General features: G+C 43.7%; 1 protein-coding gene across 1 annotated transcript in view; it reads left to right on the top strand.

Annotated features, from left to right (window-relative positions):
• Positions 1 to 13,074, top strand: part of LOC124768269 (serine protease 30-like) — a 73,570-nt gene extending 60,496 nt beyond the window's left edge. The window contains exons 10-13 of the mRNA XM_047249155.1: positions 5,446 to 5,543; positions 8,898 to 9,004; positions 9,255 to 9,448; positions 12,931 to 13,074. Of these exons, the coding sequence (XP_047105111.1) occupies positions 5,446 to 5,543; positions 8,898 to 9,004; positions 9,255 to 9,448; positions 12,931 to 13,074 (543 nt within the window). The remainder of the gene's footprint in view (positions 1 to 5,445; positions 5,544 to 8,897; positions 9,005 to 9,254; positions 9,449 to 12,930) is intronic.
• The last annotated feature ends 13,456 nt before the right edge of the window (positions 13,075 to 26,530 follow it).

Below are 26,530 nucleotides of genomic sequence, written 5' to 3'. Positions count from 1 at the left end.
CACAGCGCTCAGCTGTCACAACTAGGCGCCAACAGAAACGTCTGCCAAGTCTGTCTCCAACAAGAAGGAACAGAAAATTTAAACGTTGCCCACATGTAGCACGTTCTACACTTTCCTGCAACATTCGGTGCAAGAAGCACAAAACCTTACTCTAGAGGGTCATCATCATCATTATCACCATCGGAATGTACATAATGGGATGTGCTTTTTGGTCCGTTCCGTGTGCTTCATAATTGGTGACGCCATCTCTTCATTAGTGTTCCTAACGATCTTTCGCAATTTGGTTTATATTGGTTTAATGATACTTGCGTCTGGCATTCGGCTTATGCATTTTTTCCACCTTATCTGATACTGTGTCACTTACGTTGTACGTATTTTGTACAGCTATAATGTCATAATTACTCTTGATATCCATTAAAGTACATCCACTCACGTGTCTAATGAAGTTCATTCCACACGCTTGTACCTCTTTTTGTAAGGGTCTAGCTTTCGTAACCATACAGCACTGCCTCCCGAGGACAGCCGATTTACCGTGGCGAGGAGGTTTGTGCACTCCGTCAGGGCTGCCAATCTTTTTTCAACGAAATCGGGACTTTTACGAAACCTAGACAAAATGCACATAAGACTTAGAATAGAATTTACTTTCATCTGCGTTGTCGAGGCCCACAGTTGAACAGACGTTCTCTGTTTTGCAATGTTTATGTGTTTTCTAACTTCATTTTCATCTTCATGATAAACACGGAAATACGAGAGGTACACAGTTTTGCGTTGGCAGAAGAGCCAACGAGTGAAGGCCGAAATGCAGGCTGGCGTGAGGAGGGAAGAACTATACTGACGTGAGGTCTGGAACATGACAAGGAATGATAATCCAGAAATCGGTCACAATTAGTTTGATACTTAACTTTAATCCATTAATGATGAACGTCGCTCTTGACGGTACATGAGTCACAATATTATCTGTTCAGAAGACATTCTTGAAGTAATTATAGTAACTGAATATGGCGCCTTGCTAGGTCGTAACAAATGACGTAGCTGAAGGCTATGCTAAACTGTCGTCTCTGCAAATGAGAGCGTATGTAGACAGTGAACCATTGCTAGCAAAGTCGGCTGTACAACTGGCGAGTGCTAGGGAGTCTCTCTAGACTAGACCTGCCGTGTGGTGGCGTTCGGTCTGCAATCACTGATAGTGGCGACACGCGGGTCCGACGTATACTAACGGACCGCGGCCGATTTAAAGGCTACCACCTAGCAAGTGTGGTGTCTGGCGGTGACACCACACACAGTCCAGTGGGCATCATTATCATATTCACCTTTTCGAAGCCACGAGTAAACTTTACACGGTTCACTCGCGAACTTAGTTTTCAACTTTTGTTTCCTTTTCGACACAGACACTTCCCTAGTTTCGCTGTCTGCTGACGAATTCATATTTGTGAAAATACCTCACGAACGAAACTGCACAACACAACTTAGTTCTTCCTGCAGAGAATGACTAAGCACCGCTATGGTCGACTTCGGACTAGCTACTCGAAAACAACAGCTGTTGAGTCAGGTTTGCCAACTTAGCTCTCTGACTAACACTAAAAGCAGAATTTTAAATTTCAGAAACTTTTACAAGATTATCCCTCAGTTTTAACTCCATACTGAGCAATTTAAAGCGGAGACCACAATATTAAATGAAATATTGTCCATTTTTATGCGATCGCGAGTTTTTCCTGTCCCGACAAGTTTTATCGGAAGTTGAACAGACGTTCTCTGTGTTGCAATGTTTGTGTGCTTTTTAACGTCATTTTCATATTCATAAGAATCACTGAAATTTGAGAGGCACACAGTCCAGTGGGCATCATTATCATATTCACCTTTCCGAAGCAACGAGTAAACTTTGCACCGTTCACTCGCGAACTTAGATTTCAACATTTGTTTCCTTTTCGACACAGACACTTCTTTAGTTTCGCTGTCTGCTGACGAATTCATATTTGTGAAAATATTTCACGAACGAAACAGCACAATACAACTTAGTTGTTCCTGCAGAGATTGACTAAGCACCGCTATGGTCGACTTCGGACTAGCTACTCGAAAACAACAGCTGTTGAGTCAGGTTTGCCAACTTAGCTGTCTGACTAAAACCAAAAGCAGAATTTTAAATTTCAGTAACTTTTACAAGCTTGTGCCTCAGTTTTAACTCCATACTGAGCAATTTAAAGCGGAGTCCGCAGTATTGTGTGAAATTTTGTCCATTTTTATGCGACAGCAATTTTTTCCTATCCCGACAAGTTTTATCGGAAGTCGGGTTTTCAGCTGGATATTCGGGACAGTCCCGCCTAAATAGCAACCCTGCACTCCGCTACGACCCAGAGAGCAGTGCTGGTGCGACCTTAAGCTTCTGGCAGGACCACCCCAGCCAGACAGGTTTCTTGAGCAGGAGTCAGGCGAAGAGCGGTCCAGCACCTCTTTAAAATGATCTACTGCACGTTATTGTACTCCAATCCGAACCATATTAATTTACCAGTTTTCCGAAGTGATCCTCTCAGTTTTCCAAATGGTTCAAATGGCTCTGAGCACTATGGGACTTAACATCTGAGCTCATCAGTCCCCTAGACTTACTACTACTTAAACCTGACTAACCTAAGGACATCACACACATCCATGCCCGAGGCAGCATTCGAACCTGCGACCGTAGCAGCAGCGCGGTTTCAGACTAAAGCGCCTAGAACCGCTCGGCCACAGCGGCCGGCCTCTCAGTTTTTCTCCCTGTCATGGTCGACTGGAGATCTGAAAGTCTTTCATCGTGATTTTAAAACTGCTAGTTTCCAGTGATTAATTGTGTTATTCGTGGCTTCACTGTTCGCCAGCCTCGAAATATGCTCCCTAGTTTTCTGCTTATATCTTTGACTTTGGAATTTATTCACGTGTGGTGAATACACGAAGAAAATTCTCACGCATTGTTTGTATCATTCTGTGAAGATGTCAACGGCTAGTGGAAAAATGTTCAGAAAACGTGTGAATTGGCAGATGTAAATGAAGAACAGATTAAACTCAATAGGAAACATTGTTTTAATGTCTTCAACGTTGGAAGGACCAAGATGTGCCAACGCGGCTGATCCACAGAACCCCAGCTAATGTTTGCACTTTCCCCTGTTGCTAATGCGTCCAGTAGGAAGCTCAAAGACGCTGAAAATATGTATAAAGTGCTTGAAAAGGGCAAGGAAGTTTTTGAGATTCTCGACATAGTAAATTTTCTGAAGTTCTCGAACAGAATCAGTGTTGCAAAAAGTGTTGTAAGTTTGTACTAATCTGCAGTATAAGTAATGACAGTTGCAAGTTTTCCAATTCTGATTCAGTGAAAATCAATGACAGTTCAGTTTAATGTATGAACATTAGATTAATGTATGGGCTGCGAGCTATCGGTAAATGAAGACCAGCGGGAGCTATGCTGTGTGGTGTAACGAACCTTCCTCCACCACCTTCAAAATTTGACATGTACAACTATGCATTAGGCTCTGCAGCTGAGGATGTAGCCCATGACACTGTGCGTGAGGTTGTAGAAACAGCAGTCAAAGAAAATGAAAATTCCCGTGACCTCACTAGCTTTCGATGGTACACAGCACGAACGGGGTCATACCTCCAACAATGACATTGTTACAGCTACAAGTGTTGACACTGGAAAAGTGATTGATTTGGCTATTATGTCAAAATACTCTCGCTGTGTTAATAAAGTGAATAATGAACATAGAGATAAGTGTACAGCAAATTACTTAGGCAACAGTGGTGGTGTGGAGGTTGCTAGAATAAAAACAATATTTGATCACTCTTCTCAGTGGTATAATTTACGTTATTTTCATTATTTGGGGGATGGTGATTCAAAAGCCTTCAAACGTGTTATGGAAAGAAAACCATATGGAAACAACGTTGAGATACAGAAGCTCGTGTGTGTGTGTGTGAGGCAAGTTCACAAAAGGATGGGAGCTAGACTTAGACGTCTAAAGTCGACAATGAAAGGAAAAATGCTCATCTGATGAGCGGTTACTGAACTAACTGCTACTTCTCACTAACTGGTTTTTTCTATCAGTTAAATTATTTTTTGCAGCCTCTATAGTATGATAAGTAAAGAATATTGCTTTATGTTATGTGCTTTTAAATAGAACTTAATTCACATCCCAGCATTAAGTTCGTGTGGTGAGAGATAATTCTCAGCAATGAAGTGGATTAAATCCCTCGAAATACTCAAGTTCAGGAGAGCCTTTCTTCATTGGCTATTCTCAGCACTGAAAACTCCTTTCTTGCAACCTTGCACCAAAGCCCGCCCTTCTATTATGATGTGATAGATTGGGAGGAAAACTAGGAGGATCGAAAATGGCTCTGAGCACTGTGGGACTTAACTTCTGAGGACATCAGTCCCCTACAACTTAGAACTACTTAAACCTAACTAACCTAAGGACATCACACACATCCATGCCCGAGGCAGGTTTCGAACCTCCGACCGTAGCGGTCGCGCGTTTCCAGACTGTACCGCCTAGAACCGCTCGGCCTCTCCGGCCAGCCTAGGAGGATCGATCTGATATACAAATAATAAGTTTTCAATAAACAAGACCCACTGATGGTGGCACATAGGTGCTGAAATATGTTTAGGTAATAAGAAGAAACAGTATATCATTGCGATCGTCCATATACCTACCTTGAAAGAGTCAGGAACTAATAAAGAGGAGTCACATTTTGGGCCCCCAGTGGACAAAAAAGTTGTTCCCTGTCGTGGTCTGGTTAAATTTATAGAAAATTTATCGAGAATGCTCCCTAAAAGGAATCAGTGTATCTCATCCATGCTACCCTCCGATAAGTCATTATTCGTTTCCATTCAAATATTCCTAGTCAGATACACTCAAACAAACATTAAAAGAAAATGAGGAAACTTTCAAATGGCTACATTTTATTCTACGATATGTTTTCTGCTTCCGGTGGGCCAGCAGCTCGGTAGCACGTGTACGAAACACAGTCTGTAATCTTCAAGAATTCTTTGTCATTTTCAAGACCTCCCATTTTCTTCCTCCTTTATTCGTGACAACCACGATCCGCGTCTTTTTAGACAGTCGTCATATAGGGTATTACTTTATTCTTTACTCAGTAGTAAAAAGCGTTATAATCATTTCTGTTTTGTTAGGGTGATTGGAGGACGTGGCTCAACATCTTTGGTTATGGCGCAATATCATTTTCCATATTAAGTTATAAAAAGTCTATACTGTCTTTTCAACTGACAATGCGAGCCGAAGCTCATCAATTGTTCTGTTACGTCAGCTATTCATTTGTTGAATGAATCAATAGCACATAGTATATGTTTAAGATGGGGTCCCAGACATTTAGTCTTATCAGTGTTTTTGAAAACAATGACAACTAAAACTCTTGTAGGAAATGGGAAGAGCTCTCTGTGATTGTGTCTTCTGTTGTGTGTTTTAGGCCGTGGCCGGCATCAACTCCCTGACGTCTGACTCGGCCATCGAGCAGAGGGTGCAAGTGGCGCAGGAGATAAGGCATCCATCCTACCAGGAAATTGAGTAAGTGATACAGACACTGTCTGCGATCAGCGTGTTCGAAATGTGTAACAGCTTTAGTAACGTCTCAACAATGATTATACATAGGATTTCTTTCACTGCGATTTGATTGACAAGCTATACCAACACCTGTTATTGATTGCTGCACACTGAAGCAGTCATAAAGAAAGCAAAACTGCGATCCCTTCCTGTGAAAACATAATGTGAGATATTTAAATGTATTTTAGAGTGTTTAGGTATTAAAATAGATTTCGATGCCAAAGACGAGATCTCAGGAAAATAATTTTAGTTAGTCGTAAATCTCGACATGAGGTGCAGGCTATTTGATGATGCAGAGCATCTGTGATAGATGCCTATCCAGGCGCCCATATGAGCCCGAAAGCGCTAGCATTTCAAACTAAACAAAGCAATAAAGATACACTACTGGCCATTAAAATTGCTACACCACGAAGATGACGTGCTACAGACGCGAAATTTAACCGACGAGAAGAAGATGCTGTGATATGCAAATGATTAGCTTTTCAGAGCATTCACACAAGGCTGCCGCTGGTGGCGACACCTACAACGTGATGACAGCAGAAATGCGTACCATCAAGTTTCCGACTTTGATAAAGGTCGGATTGTAGCCTATCGCGATTGCGGTATATCGTACTGCGACATTGCTGCTCGCTTTGATCGAGATCCAATGACTGTTAGCAGAATGTGAAATCGGTGGGTTCGGGAGGGTAATACGGAACGCCGTGCTGGATCCAAACGACCTCGTATCACTAGTAGTCGAGATGACAGGCACCTTATCCTCATGGCTGTAACGGATCGTGCAGCCACGTCTCGATCCCTGAGTCAACAGATGGGGACGTTTGCAAGACAACAACCACCTGCACGAACAGTTCGACGACGTTTGCAGCAGCATGGACTATCAGTTCGGAGACCATGGCTGCGGTTACCCCTGGCGCTGCATCACAGACAGGAGCGCCTGCGATGGTGTACTCAACAACGAACCTAGGTGCACGAATGGAAAAACGTAATTTTTTCGGATGAATCCAGGTTCCGTTTACAGCATCATGATGGTCGCGTCCGTGTTTGGCGACATCGCGGTGAACGCACATTGCAAGCGTGTACTCGTCATCGCCATACTGGCGTATCACCCGGCGTGATGGTATGGGGTGCCATTGGTTACACGCCTCGGTCACCTCTTGTTCGCATTGACGGCACTTAGAACAGTGACATTACATTTCAGATGTGTTACGACCCGTGGCTCTACCCTTCATTGGATCCCTGTGAAACCCTACATTTCAGCAGGATAATGCACGGCCGCATGTTGCATGTCCTGTACGGGCCTTTCTGGATACAGAAAATGTTCGACAGCTGCCCTGGCCAGCACATTCTCAAGATCTGTCACCTATTGGAAACGTCTGGTCAATGGTGGCCAAGCAACTGGCTCGTCACAATGCGCCAATCACTGCTCTTGATGAACTGTGGTATCGTGTTGATGCTGGCATGGGCAGCTGTACATGTACACGCCATCCAAGCTCTGTTTGACTGAATGCCCAGGCGTATCAAGGCCATTATTACGACCAGAGGTGGTTGTTCTGGGTACTGATTTCTCAGGATCTATGTACCCAAATTGCGTGAAAATGTAATCTCACATCAGTTCTAGTATAATATTTCTGTCCAATGAATACCCGTTTATCATCTGCATTTCTTCTTGGTGTAGCAGTTTCAACGGCCAGTAGTGTATTTAGCGGAAAATGAAATCTAGTTGTTTCAGAAAAGAACTATATTAGCTTTATCTGTATGACAATACCAACAGCGGTGGATCCGACGGTGAACACTGTGGAACATAAAAACTTTTTTTTTCTTTTCTCCAGTCAGAAAACGACTTCTCATGAAACTTGACTAAACTGCCTCGCATGGCTCCTGCTTTCTATAACGTAAATACGAAATTGATCCATTCCTTACTATATTTTGAAATCCGTAAATTATTCCTGCATACTGTTGCTGTAATATTCACAGGCAAATGCGTAAGTGAGACCATAGAAAATTGTAGTAGCTGAACTGCTATACTACGATAGTAAAATCATAGATATCATATTCAGTAGAAATTATTTTCTAGAATCGAAATTGTGTTTCAGACTATCGTACCTTCAGACGTGTTCAACCAGTCTGAAGTACATCGCTTCTCGCAAAATTTTTGATAAGCTCGTTAATGTTAAAACGGCTGTCCAAACAGCTGTCTTAAAAACTAATATGACAATGGCAAATGTATGTCTAACTGGGGTGTGATGTGTTGCGTGTATCACAATGTGCAGCATTCTGCCTGACACATAATCGGCTTCATTGGATTTTTATTTTAAAGCAGTCATTTATTTTCTGGATTTTCCTGGAAGTTTGGATCCCTCAGATTGGCTGAATACTTGTCTATCGGTTATCACCAATACTGCACTATTTAATGAGAGCGGAAAAGGGAAGTTTCTCTTTTATGTTTACAAAGTGAATGGTTCAAATGGCTCTGAGCACTGTGGGACTTAACATCTGAGGTCATCAGTCCCCTAGAACTTAGAACTACTTAAACCTAACCAACCTAAGGTCAACACACACATCCTTGCCCGAGGCAGGATTCGAACCTGCGACCGTAGCGGTCGCGTGGTTCCAGACTGAGGCGCCTAGAAGCGCATGACCACTGTGGCTGGCTTACAAAGTGAATGCTAAAGAGGCCTATTATATGTTTGATGAAAATTATCATTTTATCGTTTCCTTTCACGAATATATCTACCTGTTCCACACAAACATCACACATAACCTTCAGGCAATTCTCTCTCTGGAATAGTTGAGTGACAAAAGTTAATGTGTAAGCTTCTTTTATTCTTCAGTGGGAATTTGGGCCTCAGGTAGAGACGATGCAATAATCTGGTCCTTTATTTTTCTGTCATTACAACTTAGTGTCCGCGGCTCGTAGTCTTGCGGTAGCGTTCTCGCTTCCCGCGCACGGGGTCCTGGGTTCGATTCCCGGCTGGGTGTTGTGTGTCTTTCATCATCATTTCATCCTCATTCACTCGCAAGTTGCCGTAGTGGCATTAAAGAACTTGAGGAGCGGTGGCTGAACCGCCCCGCGAGGGGTCTCCCGGCCACCAAATCCTTACGCTCATCATCATTACAACTTAGTAATATCGTTAATAGTGGAGTTTCGAAATTGTCATTCTGTCTTTCAACACATAGGGACACTGTTTATGGTACACTTCTTTGACTAGAAGTCAGACGTCCATATGGATCGAGGCACCAATATGTGCAACTGCAGTAACATTACTTTTTCAAAGTGAACGCGTGTGTTAAGATACTCTGGTGTTGTTTGTTCCACAGTAACGTCGCAATCAACGACGTCGCCGTCTTCCGGCTGCAGTCCAGGCTGACCCTGGGCGGCAACGTACAGGCCATACCGCTCCCTACCGCTGGATCCGTCCCAAGTGGTAAGACTGTCAATGGTGTCTGCTGTTGTTTTCATGAGTACCTCTCTCTAGAGTGACGTCACTACTAGAAACTTATGATTATTTTACTCTTTGTGTCATTACTTTCTCTGACCACTAGTTGTCTTCTTCACATGGTCTGAATTCTTCTTTTGTTTCCTACTACTGCTAATTCAGATTACACAGAAACCCCTCGTGAAGCCACACTGCCTGTAAGCCGAGTGTTTGCAGCTATACTTGACTTTCTTCGCAGCTGGTTCGTCGGCGACGCTGTCTGGCAGGGGCAGCACCAGCACCGGCCTTCTTCCGCACATGCCCGACATCCTGCAGTGGGTCGACGTCACCGTCATCAGCAACACGGAGTGCGCGCTGCTTCTGGGTGACAGCCCGCTCAACGACGACAACGTCTGCACCGGCCCCGTCGACGGAAGCATCTCCGCTTGCAAGGTACACATGCCACCAGGATCGTCTGTTCTGATGGAGCAACCTACTCTTAACTCACCTGAGCAGTGTTGGATAATGATATCCTTGAGCGTATAAACATTTGCGTTTTACGCACTGGCTGATGTCAGAAGTATCCTCTGCACACAACATAACAATTATCTTAAATCGTCAATGTGGTACGTTTTGAATTTCAGTTATCTGAAGAATCTATGGTTGCCTTATCGACGTGGCATGAACTCAACAAGTCTTTGGAACTCCCTTGCAGAAATATTCAGCCATGCTGTCTCCATGGCCGTCCACAATTGCGAAAGTGATGCACCATTTCCTGCACTAACTGACATCTCGATTATGTCCCATAAATATTCCATGAAATTCACGTCGGACAATCTGGGTGGCCAAACTGTTCGCTCGAACTGTCCAGAATATTCTTCAAACCAATCGCGATTAACTGTCGCTTGGTGACACTGTCTTCCACAAAATTTCCATCGTTGTTTGGTAACATGAAGTTCATCAATTGCTGTAACTGGTCTCCAAGCAGCCGAACACAAACATTTCCTCTCAATGCTCGAATGTATTTTGACCAGAGGACCCATTCCATTCCATGTAAACAGAGCCTATATCATTATGCAGTCACCACCAGCTTGCACAGTACGTTGTTGACAACTTGGGTTCATGGGTTCGTGGGGTCTGCGCGACATTCAAACCCTACCGTCAGCTCTTACCAGGTGAAATCTGGACTCATTTGACCACGCAACGGTTTTCTGCTAGTCTACATTCCAAGCGATATGGTAACGAGTTCAGGAGAGGTGGTGCAGGTGATGTAGTGCTGTTAGCAAAGCTACCCGCGTCTGTCGTCTGCTGCTACAGCCCATCAATGTCAATTTTCGACGTACTGTCCTAACGGATTCGTTCGTCGTACCTTCCACGTTAATTTCTGCGGTTATTTCACGCAGTACTGCTTGTCTGTTAGCAATGACAACTCTACGCAAACGTCACTCTCTCAATCGTTAAGTGAAGGCCATCAGCAAGAACGTTCCCCATGGTGACAGGTTATGCCTGAAATTTGGTATCTTCGGCAAACTCTTGACACTGTGGGTCTCGAAATACTGAATTCCCTAACGATTTCCGAAATCTGAAGTCCCATGCGTCTGGCTCCAACTCCCATTCCACGTTGGAAGTCTGTTAATTCCCGTTGTGAGGCCACAGTAACATTGGACACTTTTTCTCGTGAACGATCTGAGTACAAATCACAACTCCACCAATGCGCCGCCATTTTATATCGCCATCTGTATTTGTGTATATCGCTATCCCATGAGTTTCGTCACCTTACTGTGCGAGGACGTGCGAGGCAGATTGCGCCGCAATCAGTCAGTTACAAACTGAGAATTGGCTTAAAGGGGATTTTCTAAACCACATGAAATTTGTGAGTGCAACCATTTCTACATTGGATGAAATAAAATGAAATGATAGCATGGTATTTTTGGTCAGGAGACACCATCTGGGATTCATCAGTTTCCTACACATCAATGATGAGGACACCATAAGGTCCATTTTCCCAGCAGAGATCTCTGACCCAGCACGGACTGTAACCCAGGACCCCCTGATCTAGAGATAGCAACGTTAACCACTAGATCATGAGCTGTCGACTCTACAGTAGATAAAATCCATGAGACATACGTTCTACCGGACAAAATATTAGTCATTGTCTTAAAAAAGTACGCTGTTCAGTTTGGTGCGCTTTAGATGATGTAAAACTGGTACCAGACAGCCATGTGACCCTCGACCACTGACATAAGTAATGAAAGTGAAATGATTTGATGTACCAGTCTGTCCTCCCCGACATCTTAATGGTCAGCGTGACGGACTGCCTTCCTAACGGGCCTGGGTTCGATTCCCGGCTGGATCGGGGATTTTCTCCGCTCAGGGACTGGGTGTTGTGTTGTCTTCATCATCATTTCATCCCCATCCGGCGCGCAGGTCGTCCAATGTGGCGTCGAATGTAATAAGACCTGCACCAATGTGGCCGGACCTGCCCTGTAAGGGGCCTCCCGGCCAATGACGCCAAACGCTCATTTCCATTTGCATGTACCAGTTTGTTGTACGGAAATAGCGCAGTAAAATGGGTCGATGTGGAGATGTTTCAGGATGACAGAAATATGGCAAGTGTTTTGACGTGCCCTTGACCATATCATAAATGAAGTTCCTCAATTTGTTGGTGTATCAAAGCAGACTGACCAACGTGTCAACAAGGAATGATGTACTTCTTACAGCTATGTAACATGGAGTAAGAACAATGGTTGCTGACACATCCTAATCGAATGTGACAGGTCAGAGATGTCAGAGTTTTCAGAGACAACCGGTGTCACACGACAGGAATTCGTGCTGTCGATGAATGCATTCCACCATAACCAAGTTCCAAACAAAAACTGTGAAGGCAGCTGCATGGAATGAGCGTCTGGAGACGGATATCTCACAAAAGACCATTGCTTATAGCGGCACATACTGCAAATCTTCAGTGGGCCAAACAACACAGAATCTGGACACAAGCTAACTAAAGATGTCTTGTGCGGAACGACGAGTCAGGCCTCTCTTATAACGTTGCAGGCCGTCAAGTGAACCGAGGACCAATGAGACGGTTTACCTGCAGTGTATGGAGGGTGTATTGCACACCAGAGGTGGTTTTGCGATGTTCTGAGGATTTCTTTGGTACAGTGATTTTGGACCATTCATTCAGGTACTCCTAACGTGGGAGGCTCTCTTCAACTGTTGTAAGGCATCGAATGGACCATGTCCCAGTGAGACGATTTACCTGCAGTGTGTGGAGGGGGCAGTTCATGCCAGAGGTTGTTTTGCAATGTTCTGAGGATTTCTTTGGCACAGTGATTTCGGACCACTCATTCACGTACCATGAACTAGAACCAGGATGATTATGAGAATATTCTCCGTGACCAAGTGTTGCCTTTTGTTCTACATCTTCGTGGAGGGTATGCTGTGGATAACGACATCGCCTAAGATGACAACAGCTAAGTTCACAGGGCTGCACACATACGCTCCTGCTTTTGGCGATCATTCAAGCACCCTACTGTGTATCGACAAGGCCGCTAAATCAACCAATCTTAGTAGCACAGAAAATGTCCAGAAATACTTCGACTATTGAGTGAAACGTACCAGTTAATGTACCCGCAATTTGGTAGCTCTGCGAGATGTAAGCGTCAGTGAGTTGCTTCCATTAGATGTGACCTAGCTGAAGAAACTTGTTGGTTTCCGTTCTCACAGAACTGAAACCGTATCAAGGCTAGAGTCAGCGTTATAAGCTACTAGCGTCTCGGGCTGATGACTATTTTTCGTCCATTTTGTTTAAGAAGTCAAATCAACTGACAACTGAGGTGTTTAAGTTGGTCATGTAGTGTAGCGCAGGTTGTTCCGCTGTCTGCGGGTGTACATGGTGAGACTGTGTTTGCTGACTGCGTACTCTGATTGTGCAGGGTGACTCTGGCGGCCCACTGGCCCAGGACGGCGCCCTCATCGGAATCGTGTCGTGGGGCATCTGGCCCTGCGGGGCTGAGGACGCCCCTTCCGTCTTCACCCGGGTGGCCGCTTTCACGGACTTCATCAACCAGTACATTTAGAAACCTCATGCCAGACGTGTAATCTGATTTCAGCCGAGAGAATAAAGATACTTCAACAAAAATCTCTCTACTTTCTTAATTATTTTGCAGTGTATTTTTGCTTCCCTGTACCCTCCATCTATCTCTAGTTAAATTAGCAAAACAATTTTGGCATTAACATATCTTAGACCTCTATAACACATGGACCATATCATGTAACACTACACCGTTGAGAACTGAAAACAAAATTTTTATTGATTCTTTATGTTATTGCCACGAGCCTCAGATGAATCGCGTTTGTAGAAAATTACAAGTAATCTGTACACTGTTCAGAGTGGTCAAGAAGCCACAAATACAGTTTTTCCTCGCTATTCACATTACATTAATAACTGAGAACGATGTGCAAAAAGTAGTTATTCCCAGGACATATCGCACTGGCACCCTGTACACCTCATCCAGCCTCGATGTTGTTGTTGTGGTCTTCAGTCCCGAGACTGGTTTGATGCAGCTCAGTGTGCTACTCTATCCTGTAGTAGGTTCTTCATCTCCCAGTACCTACTGCAACCTACATCCTCCTGAATCTGTTTTGTGTATTCATCTCTTGGTCTTCCTCTACGATTTTTACCCTCCACGCTTTCCTCCAATACTAAATTGGTGGTCCCTTGATGCCTCAGAACATATCCTGCCAACCGATCCCTTCTTCTAGTCAAGTTCTGCCACAAATTTCTCTTCTCTCCGATTCCATTCAGTACCTCCACATTAGTTATGTGATCTACCCATTTAATCTTCAGCATTCTTCCGTAGCACCACATTTCGAAAGCTTCTATTCTCTTCTTGTCTAAACTATTTATCATCCACGTTTCACTTCCATACATGGCTACACTTATACTCTATGTTAACAAATTTCTCTTCTTAGGAATGCTTTCCTTGCCATTGTCAGTCTACATTTTATATCCTCTCTACTTCTACCATATCAGTTATTTTCTACCTAAATAGCAAAACTCATCTACTACTTTAAGTGTCTCATTTTCTAATCTAATACCCTAACTGTAATCTGATTTCTGTACAAATTGTAAATAGCCTTTCGCCCCTGCCACCTTCCGAATTTGAAAGATAATATTCCAATCAACATCGTAAAAAGATTTCTGTAAGTTTACAAACGCTAGAAATGTAGGTTTACCTTTCCTCAACCTATCTTCTAAGATAAGTCATATGGTCAGTATTGCCTCGTGTGTTCCAACATATGTACGGAATCCAAACTGACCACCCCCGAGGTCGTCTTCTACCAGTTTTTCCATTCGTCTGTAAAGAATTCGTGTTAGTGTTTGGCAACTTATTAAACTGATAGTTTGGTAATTTTCACCCTTGTCAGCACCTGCTTTCTTTGGGATTGGAATTATTATATTCTTCTTGAAGTCTGAGGGTATTTCGCCTGTCTCATACATCTTTCTCACCAGATGGAAAAGTTTTGTCATGGCTAGCTCTCCCAGGGCTATCAGGGGGAGAGGTATAGCTGAAGAAAAGGGCAGCAGCGCTAACAATGGACTGGAGAGCATGCAGGGGAGTAGTGCATAAGAGAGAACAGAGCAAAGGATTGAAGGCAAAATAGGGCTTTAAATGTAGAATAATAAAAACGATTGTACTCTCATTTCTATTTTGCTATCAAATAATTGCCCGTATTTTTCAGAAGACCTGTTGTAATTGCTGTATAATGATTAAGAAGCCAGATACTGTGCAACGCAGTCCAGGATTAGAAAATAAGAAACATTATACTTCGATCCGGTGAAACACCTGTGTCGGAAACGACTTACGTAGTCTTTCTCTTATTTAATTTCCACTCAATAATGGCACCTCGAATTGTCGGAGCCTCTCTTGGCCCAACCCGCGAGAAAACTAAGTAGTGGCACATGCTTATCTCGATGGAAAGATGCAGATAGATTGTGTTCTGCATCTCTCTAACGTATTTGTATATACATATTTATGTTCCATGCAAGCCCTCTGTACTATTTATATGATTTATGTTTTGTTCTTTCACATTTCCCGTGCTTCTTTGGTTTTTGTGTGAAAGAGTGAGTCGATATGTGTGACTGTTTAGTATTTCAACGGTACTTAGTAGCGCAGCACTACGATGTATGCTGAAGACACTGCGTGGCGAACTCAGTTAAAGCACAGATGTTTTCCGCTTTTTGAGTGGTGTTTGGATTATTGTCAGGTTGGTGACAAAAAGGAACCCTCTAGTCTTTTCCACTTACCTGGGGATTCGTTATTCGGGGAAAGTGTTGAAGCATTTAGCGCTCGGCAGCTGGTCAGTGTACATCGTAACTTTAAGAGCGAGACTAGCAACTTCGTCTTAGAATGAAGTATATTAATTCAATTTATTCCACAGTGATAGCCTCACAATGATGTTCAATTGTTTATTCATAAAATGCAGAAAATGGTGTAATTTTTAGGTTCAGTTAAGTTTTTCTAAGACTAATTTGTCTTTCTAGAACTTATGGTGTGGAAATGCATTCCACGACGGCATGATGAGGTTTTGAGAGAAACATTTCTGTTAAGTGAGAACGTACTTATTGATTTACCTGATACATATCAAGTAAATTTGCGAGCGTTCCATTTTACTTGGCCTTGCACACACGTAGTTCTTTTGCGCGCAGAAATGCTTTGTGTGTGAATGCTCGGTGTCATTTCATGTTTACTTCAACCTTCATGTGTTGGAATGCGCATTCCTAGTGGTCTGTATTTACATGGCGAAGGGCTGACTTCCTTCAATCTGTATTCTTTTAGTGTGAACTTAGTGTGCGTGTGAATTTATCCTAGCGTGCCCCCATTTTGAACGAATTATATTCATGACTTTCTTCAACATACAACATACTGTTCATTGGAATGATATCAATACGTAAATGCAAGCAACGTCAACTTTAATTAACTTAATTTCTTACGCAGTGTTTGAAATTGTTTCTTCCTATGAAAATAAATCGTTAAAAGTTGATGGTTGTTTCTCAAACGACTCCTTCCTTGTTAGAGTAAGTAGAGTACATTCACCCTGACCTTTTCCTAAGCGCAAGAGTTCTTGAACGTGAAAAGATTTCATGTTTCTCAGTGAGAATTTAGTAAATTGTGTCGAGACTTAACCTTCTGTTACCTTTCACTCGGAATGGTTGTGTTTCAAGAATAAACTGATTTTAGCTAATCAACTGCTGAATGCGATTAAGGATATCTAGTTCGCATAGATCAAATCAGTATTTAATTGTCTTTTGTAATTAAATTTTCCATACTTGGTTAGGTTCGCTGTTGCCATTTTTCGGGGTTCACTCAGCCTCGTGATGCCAATTGAGGAGCTACTCGGACGAATAATAGCGGCTACAGTCGAGAATACCATCATATCGACCGGGAGAGCGGTGTGCTGATCCCACACCCCTCCTATCCGCATCCTCCACTGAGGATGCCACGGCGGTCGGATGGTCCCGGTAGGCCACTTGTGGCCTGAAGACGGAGTGCTTTTATACTTAGTTAGGTGGCGACCCTGAATAACTAATTGCAAGACCGAGCTGAGCAGAGCTCAGAGTTCCCAGTTTACATTTCCATTTTCCATCCCCAGCGGATTCCTGCTTATATACAGGTACCATTCACCGGAATCGAACCCTCGAACTTCAGGTTCTAACGCAATTCTTTGCTCACTACGTTAATGAGATAGCTGACCTGTGGAGAACTGAATGAATATGTTTTTCGATTGGACTTGCCAAATTGCCTTTCTCTGACGTCCATTTTCTACCGGAAATAGGCAGGGAAAGAAATTTTGTTACAGACATTTTTGAGCTGTTAGTGGGCAAAGAATCGCCCTGTAAGGACCGGGTGCCCGAATTTTAATTTGTCCTGTATTTTAATTTCCTAGTATAGAATGACACATGACGTGCCACATAACACAGCAGCTACGACTGAAGACTTAGCAGTGCGGTAGGGTGGCGTAGCCATGTGTCTGTAGCATCCATGATTGATTAGCCCAATCATTTGTGTAATTCTTCTCGTCTATGCTCCGATACCCAGAAAAATGTGTTGTAATGAGAGAAAATAATGCCAGGTAAAAACCTCTACGGTTTGTCATCTCTTGTTTAGTCGCTGAAAATGCAAATTACACTCAACGGGTCGCCTATTTTGCACTTCTTTCGCGGGGTGGTAATACGTAAGCACATTAACAATCACTCATACATGTCGTGCAGGTGTGTTGTTATTGCCACTGTTCCTGCGTCACTGGACAACGTTATTATTGCACTTGGTCACCTGTGACCATTATCAGAAACGTGAGGTGACGTTACAGTAAACTAAGGAAAACGCATCGCATGAAAATGATTTCAAGATAGTTGTGCATATACTATCAAATTGTTCAGCGTATCCTCGCGAAACATGAGGATAAAAACTCACGACAAGCCGGCCGACTCGCCGCCACCCTCAGGTGCAATATTGCTGGGGTGACTAATATCGATCGGAAAGTCAATCCTGACATTGGTTGTAAACATATCCGCAGTTTCCAGAATGAGGTTTTCACTCTGCAGCGGAGTGTGCGCTGATATGAAACTTCCTGGCAGATTAAAACTGTGTGCCGGGCCGTGACTCTAACTCGGGACCTTTGCCTTTCGCGGGCAAGTGCTCTACCATCTGGGCTACCCAAGCACGACTCACGCCCCGCCCTCACAGCTTTACTCCTGCCAGTACCTCGTCTCCTACCTTCCAAACTTTACAGAAGCTCTCATGCGAACCTAGCAGAACCTAATATCAGCGCACACTCCGCTGCAGAGAGAAAATCTCATTCTGGAAACATCCCCCAGGCTGTGGCTAAGCCATATCTCCGCAGTATCCTTTCATTCAGGGGTGCTAGTTCTGCTAGGTTCGCAAGAGAGCTTCTGTGAAGTTAGGAAGGTAGGAGACGAGGTACTGGCAGAAGTAACGCTGTGAGGACGGGGCGTGAGTCGTGATTGGGTAGCTCAGATGGTAGAGCACTTGTCCCCGAAAGGCAAAGGTCTCGAGTTCGAGTCTCGGTCCGGCACATAGTTTTAATCTGCCAGGAAGTTTCATATCCGCAGTTACCATGAGCGCTTTCCAACAATAGGTCACACTCGATTGCAGCTGATCAGGTGAAAGTAAAGCACCTGTAGGGACGCATTAGAGACGTCTGTGAAGCGGCAGAGTGAACATCCATCATGACACGAAGAACAATAGCTACCAATGGTCGGGTCCACATCATTACGTTAGGCCCACAAAGCTTGTCAATCAGTGGAGTTGCTCGACGTGTGGACCGGAGTCGAAGGGATGTCGTGCTGACGTGGAATTGGTTGCAATTGGCGGGTGGTGCTGAGGACTCAACGCCGCACTGGCCGTCCACCTTCGACGTCTATGAGTTTTGAGCCAAAGGAACCGTGGCCTGAGTGCTCGAGACCTGAATTCCGCGTCAGAAGACGCAACAAGACCACATCTACATCTACATCTACATCTACATTTATACTCCGCAAGCCACCCAGCGGTGTCTGGCGGAGGGCACATTACGTGCCACTGTCATTACCTCCCTTTCCTGTTCCAGTCACGTACGGTTCGCGGGAAGAACGACTGCCGGAAAGCCTCCGTGCGCGCTCGAATCTCTCTAATTTTACAGTCGTGACCCCATCCAGAAACGCAGCCTCTCGAAACCTGGACAGCACGCTACACCGCGATGCAGAGCGCCTCTCTTGCGAGTCTGCCACTTGAGTTTGCTAAACATCTCCGTAACGCCATCACACTTAACAAATAACCCTGTGACGAAACGCGCCGCTCTTCTTTGGATCTTCTCTATCTCCTCTGTCAACCCGACCTGGTACGGGTCCCACACTGATGAGCAGTACTCAAGTATATGTCGAACGAGTGTTTTGTAAGCCACCTCCTTGGTTGATGGACTGCAGTTTCTAAGGACTCTCCCAATGAATCTCAATCTGGTACCCGCCTTACCAACAATTAATTTTATATGATCATTCCACTTCAAATCGTTCCGCACGCATACTCCCAGATATTTTACAGAAGTAACTGCTACCAGTGTTTGTTCCGCTATCATATAATCATACAATAAACGATCCTTCTTTTTATGTATTCGCAATACATTACATTTGTCTATGTTAAGTGTCAGTTGCCACTCCCTGCACCAAGTGCCTATTCGCTGCAGATCTTCCTACATTTCGCTACAATTTTCTAATGCTGCAACTTCTCTGTATACTACAGCATCATCCGCGAAAAGCCGCATGGAACTTCCGACACTATCTACTAGGTCATTTATATATATTGTGAAAAGCAATGGTCCCACAACACTCCCCTGTGGCACGCCAGAGGTTACCTTAACGTCTGTAGACGTCTCTCCATTGAGAACAACATGCTGTGTTCTGTTTTCTAAAAACTCTTCAATCCAGCCACACAGCTGGTCTGATATTCCGTACGCTCTTACTTTGTTTATCAGGCGACAGTGCGGAACTGTATCGAACGCCTTCGGAAGTCAAGGAAAATGACATCTACCTGGGAGCCTGTATCTAATATTTTCTAGGTCTCATGAACAAATAAAGCGAGTTGGGTCTCACACGATCGCTGTTTCCGGAATCCATGTTGATTCCTACAGAGTAGATTCTGGGTTTCCAGAAATGACATGATACGCGAGCAAAAAACATGTTCTAAAATTCTACAACAGATCGACGTCAGAGATATAGGCCTATAGTTTTGCGCATCTGCTCGACGTCCCTTCTTGAAAACTGGAACTACCTGTGCTCTTTTCCAATCATTTGTAACCTTCCGTTCCTCTAGAGATTTGCGGTACACGGCTGTTAGAAGGGGGGCAAACTTTCAGGCTATGACTGCATGAGACGAATCTCCATTCCCGACGGCCATGGCGAGCACCACGTCGTACACCACAACACCGTGGACCCCGTTACACATGGGCAGGAAATAATACAGAATGGACGACCCACAATTTGCGTCGGGTATTGTTTACGGACGAATCAAAGCTCTGTTTGTACTATGATAATTGCAGACAACATATCTAGAGACAACTCGGTAATATTGAACGCCTCGAACACTGTCCCACATCTGCATCAAGTCGGTTGCTGCTCTACGGTACAGGGACGAGATTCTGCAACGGACAGTGGAACAGTATCGCCAACATTCTGTTGACAATTTCATCTTGATGGATGATAACTCGTGTGCTCATCGTGCTGTTCTGGTGAACACGATCGTTTAGCATGCTGGAATGGAGTGGCTTCGTATTCCCTGGATATTAATTCAATCGGACATGCCTGGCATCGATCGAAACGAACTGTTTTTGGAAGTCAACAACAACCACTTACTCTGCTTGACTTACGTATAATTGCCACTGAAGAGGGGGACAATTTGGACCCGGACTGGTCCCATCGGTAGTGTGCCACGACGGATTTAAGCCTACATCCACCAACTATTGGCCAGTTGGCGAGGAGTGATGTTGGAGCAACCAGCTAATGCAGCAGACTAGACTGGAAATCTACAAGTACTGGGTTCGAGTGTCGAGTCTTCTTCCCTAAGCTTCTGCTAAATACTTATACTGCTACAATGAGCCACGTTCCTTACGAAAGAAACAAACGTAATAAACCTCATATAATTAATAAAGCTTCTTTCGGCTTATATGTTGACAGGACATCAGCTATTCGTCAGCGGACCTAACAATGGTGACAGGATTGCTCGTTGAAACACTGTGACTGTTGAACATTGAATACCGGTAGTACATACACGGTCTGTACTGTCGATAACAATATTTATAATCAGAGTGGCACATTCGTCGCGAAATGTAATCGAAATATAATATCGAGTGGTGATAAAATTGACATTTATTTATCGCTACATTTATGAGCGTATCGTAAGTAAAGCGTAGATCTTTTAAAGTTGGTGTTAATCGGTATACCTTCACTACAATACACGAACGAATTTCTTGTTAAACTCCTATTCATTTCATCATGATTCCATACTGCATCTCCATTATACCTCGCCACAAATGTACCAAAATGATTATCATTATGGTTATATAATCTTTCCAAAGAAACATGATTCATTTTTGTGATACAAGTAGTAAAACGACATATCTCGAACACAGTACGAGGAGGCTTGTAGCCTGCTGCGTCAGCTAGAAGACAGGTTTGTTTTAGCTCTCCACGCTAGTCTATCCAGTGAAAGACACTTCAACTCTACGTAGCTACTGCGACCTACAACCGTTTGAAGCTCTTTACTCAAACCATCGATGCCGTCTACAATTTTTAACCATCTCCCCCCTTTCACACACACACACAAACACACACACAAACTTCTTCCCATTAACAAATTGACGATTCCTTGATGCCTCAAGACGTGTCCCATTAACCAAGCCCTTCTTATAGTCAAGTTGTAATGCAAATTTCTTTTTTCCCAGTCTGATTCAGCACCTTATCACTAGTTAACCAATCTACACATCTAATCATCACCATCCTTCCATAGAGCTACAATTAAATAATTTCTATTTTCTTCTGTGAACTGTTCATCGTCCAATTTTACTTCCGTACAATTCTAAACCCCAAACATATACCTTCAAAAAACAGTTCTTCACATTCAAATTTATTTTCGATATTGACAGATGCCTTCTCTTGAAAAATAACTTTTCTTACTATTGCCAGTTTGGAGCTTATATTCTCTCTACTTATGCCATCATCAATTTTTTTTTTCTCTCCAAATTGTAAAACTCATCTACGACTTCTAGTATTTCATTTCCTAATCTAATTGTCCCAACACCACCTGTTTAATTCGACCACGTTCGATTACGCTATTTTTCCTAATGTTTATCTTATAACCTCTTTTCAACACGTTATCCATTCCGTTTAACGGATCTTTCAAGTATTTCGGCGTCTCGTACAGGACAACGATGTCGTAAAGCTTAATTCCTATTCCAAATTCATCCTTGGGTCCCTGTACTGCTACCTCAATATACAGACTGAATAACGTCAGCGAGAGGCTGCAATTCCGTCTCACTACAATCTCATTCCTCTGATGTCCTTCGACTTTTACAGCTGCTATGCCGTTTCTGTACAACTTGTATACAACATTTTGCTCTGCATATTTTGTCTCTGCTACCTTCAGAACTTCATAAGTGTGCTCCAGGTTAACATTGTCAAAAGCTTTCTCCAAATACAAAAAGACCATAAATGTAGTTCTGTCTTTCTTTAACCTATTTTCTAAGATAGTTCACAGGGTCAGTACTGCCCCGCGTGTTCACAGTTTTCCGGAATCCGTACTGATCCCCAAAACCAGTATTTCCATTCTTCTGCAAATACTTCGTGTCAGTTTTTTGCAACCATGACAGATTAAAGTGATAGTTCGGTAACATCCGAAACCCGTCAGCAACCTCCTCGTCTGTAATAGGAATTATTACAGTCTTCTTAAAATGTAAGCGTGTTTAGTATATCTCATATATCTCACATGCAATAGTTTTATCGTGACTGGATCTCCGGAAGTTCTCAGAACCGTGTGAAGGACAAGCCAAGTCGGTGACTCGTTGGGTATCCGCTCTCCTTGTGATAGAGTCGAGTAGATTCAGTAACCTTAGTTCACAGGTTCTGGCGGGTTCTTCGGTACCGACCGACCGCCATGCCATCCTCTGCCAATGGCGTTATTGGGTGCGATATGGAGAGGCGGCCCCCCCCCCCCCAATGAACCATAGACCTTGCCGTTGGTGGGGAGGCTTGCGTGCCTCAGCGATACAGATAGCCGTACCGTAGGTGCAACCACAACGGAGGGGTATCTGTTGAGAGGCCAGACAAACGTATCGTTCCTGAAGAGGGGCAGCAGCCTTTTCAGTAGTTGCAGGGGCAACAGTCTGGATGATTGACTGATCTGGCCTTCTAATATTAACCAAAACGGCCTAGCTGTGCTGGTACTGCGAACGGCTGAAAGCAAGGGGAAACTACGGCCGTAATTTTTCCCGAGGGCATGCAGCTTTACTACCAGTCTCAGGACTGAAGACCACAACAACAACAACATGGAGAGGCGTGGTCGTTGTCAGTTTTCGTGACCGGGTATGTCCTCAACTGCCCTTACGAGACTGATCGCAGTCTGTTCCAGTCCTCCCACCAAGGACAAACACCCGGCAGTGTCGGAAATCGAGGCCGGTTCCCCCGCGTGGCAGTCTCCCGCGGTCACCACTCAACTACGGAGGCGGACTTGGTAGAACCGAGCACGATATAAAACGAACCCGGCGTGTACGCGTCTGCCGACGAGCAGCCGAATGGCTTCCACGCGTCACGTCGGCGACGCGCCAACTGTTCCCCAGGTCCGCCCGCGACTGCAGAGCCGCTACGCCGATCGCCGCAGCGGCAGTGATTCGGTTACCAATGGCGGTCGCAATCGGATTTACGCGCTCGATGTAATCGCCTCCATTATGAGCGGACGGCGAGCCGTATGCAAATGCAGCCTCGGTCGCTTAATCGCGTTACTTCTCGCGCGTCGCTTAATTGTCGTCCGGCGGCCTGTGGCGGCAGTCCTGGTCCTCAGAGACAAAGGAAACGGCAGCCGAGAAACGCACCCTGCCTACGCTGCCAGACTAGTAATATTTGGACATTGAGTGTCAACCAGGAGTGAAACCGATCGAGTGATGTTTCATGTTCTCTTTGTGTTTGTGTATTATATTGTACATAATTCGTTAAAGCGAACTGAATACAAAGATCGATATGAATGTTAAAATTATAAAGAATGTAGCAACCAGTCGCGGAAACATAACTTATTTATCTTGTTAAATCGATTTCTTTTCCTGATGATTATTTAGGTTACCTTACATCGAGTGACATCTATTTATTCTATTTTTGGTTTTATAAATTGTTTTGTATCTCCTTATATATATTAACATTTAATGAAAATATGTATTTTGTGAAATCTGATGCAATTATCAATTTTCACACCTATACTGAGCCATTATTAAATATAAGGGCGCATGGTACATTTGTTCGTGAGACTATAGTTCGCATAGTAGATCTAAAATCGTTATCCACATATATGGTTCTTTATATGCGCAACACTTTGTTAATAGCATTATTTAAGTAATACGATTGTTTATCTCGTACTGTAATTTTTACCTCAGCTCTGTCTACTTGTGCATTCAGTAACATAGCGTCATCTATTGGAAGTAACATAAATGTACCTTTTGATGCACTTGTAGTTCGTATGTAGAACGGCAGATGGCCATTGATACCACTATTCGGTTTCGTCGTTATGACAAGTTTCATTTCCTAAATTTGTGTGAATGGAATCATATTTTTAGCGAGTTTATCTCTTCTTACAATTTTGACGATCGTAGTTTTGACGTATATATTTAATTTATTATTATCATCTGACAAAAAATGTTCAGACGTTTTCACCTGTTGTAATTATTTAAATTGGTATTATCAATTACCATCACTGTATAACTTTTTGTAATGTGATATATTCCTTATTGCTTGGATTTTACATTACTCTTCTATTTTACATGGAGGGCGCTTATTGCAACGTGGCGCCACCTCATGTTGACTTGATGTAGTGTTGACGTCTGATGTGTCACTTCATGATAGAAATCTGCCAAGGACAGTACTTCTATTTATGGCCTGTATCGATTAAATGGCTCTGAGCACTATGGGACTTAACATCTGAGGTCATCAGCCCACTAGAACTTAGAACTAATTAAACCTAACTAACCTAAGGACATCACACACATCCATGCCCGAGGCAGGATTCGAACCTGCGACCGTAGCAGTCGCGCGGTTCCGGACTGCAGCGCCTAGAACCGTTCGGCCACCGCGGCTGGCTGTATCGGTTAGAAAAATGGTATTTTATGACTTTGAATTTTAATTTCAGACAACTGTATATGTTGTAATTGACGTAACTATGTTTTATTGTCAATTTTTTCGTTTGTTAAAGCAGCTGTTGTTTATGTCCTGTCTCTTGTATTTGTTTCAGCACCGATGATGACTGATACCTGTCGAAATCGATTTGCAACAAGATAAATAAATTATGTTTCCGCGACTGGTTGCTACATTCGTTATAAGTTTATATTCCCCGGTCGCTGCAGAGAAAGTGAACCTTATGGAGCCCAACATTCGATACGAATGTTGTTTTTATAGATACTAATTTGGAGACTGGTTTCATGCAATTCTCCACGCCAGTCTCCCTGGTGCGTGTGTTTTCGCATCTGTGTAACTATAGCGGCCTACATCTCTTTGAAACTGGTTACTATGTTCAAGCCTTGGTGACCTTTCACAAGTTACATCCCCCTCTGCCTCCCCTAACCCCCCCCCCCCCTCGCCGCCATCCGTATTTCTGTCCACTGCTAAATGAATTTAATGCGTAAAGACGTCTCCTATCAACACTTAACTCCTTCTAGTCTAGTTGTGAAATAATATTTTTCCCCAGCCTCCATTTAGTATCTCTCCGTTAGTTACTTTTCCTACCCACCTAATATACGGGGTGTTCGGAAATCCCCGTTATAGACTTCTAGGACTTGTAGAGGGGAGTGAGTATATAATATTTTGATCAGGAACCCATGTGCGTATCGCTTCCGTGCTACAGCAGTTTGAAAACATGTTTGCTAGTTTGGTTTGCCACAGGGTAGTGGAGGGGGGGCAGGGGTGTGTTTACGTCGGATTGACTGCTATCGTTTGACGTACATCCTGCCTCTGTGACCTGGTTCAGACACCATTCACGTGTCTGTGAATGTTAGAGCCACATTGTTGAGTACACAGTGACATCAACGTGATCCTTCTGCTTGGCGAAGCTCACGATAATGGAAGAACTTCTCGTCACCTTTGTCAACATTGTTGTTCACAACGTCCGATTCCATCACATACCCTTTTCGCCACAGTTACTCAACGGCTTCGAAAGAGGAGTACCTTCACTGTTAGGAGTGAATGTGGTGCTCCAAGGAGACGCCGCACACTCGAATTCGAAGAGGCCGTACTGCACCGCGTTAAGAGAACCATCAACGAGTGCATGAGCAATCGTGCATGCAATGGATGTTGGTACGGTTTGGATGATAAACAACTACGTACATACCCCCTCCAATACTCCATACCAACTCTAGCACTCACAGACACATGAACGAGGCTCGAACCCGGTCAGAGAGGTAGGATCGACGTCAAATGACATCAGCCAGTCCTACGTAAGCGTCCCTTCCCCGCTCACCATGACTGCCCTGTTGCAAACCTACGTAACAAATATGTTTTCAAACGGCTGTAGCACAAAAACGGTACGTTTCCGACATGGGTTTCTATTCAATGTGTTATGTACTTCCTACCCTCTACAAGTCCTAGAAGTCTGAATAGAATTTCTCTGTTTATCACCGCATTTCAAAAGAGTTTCTTGTCTGTACTCTATAGCGTGGACGTTTACTTCCACCGAAAGCTAAACTCCACACAAATACTTTCCGAAAACATTTCCTAACACATAAATTTATATT

This window comes from Schistocerca piceifrons, chromosome 1, assembly GCF_021461385.2.
Source record: "Schistocerca piceifrons isolate TAMUIC-IGC-003096 chromosome 1, iqSchPice1.1, whole genome shotgun sequence".
Classification (NCBI taxonomy): domain Eukaryota; kingdom Metazoa; phylum Arthropoda; class Insecta; order Orthoptera; family Acrididae; genus Schistocerca; species Schistocerca piceifrons.
Note: the sequence above shows the minus strand (reverse complement) of the source record. Positions and strands in the feature narration are given on the sequence as shown.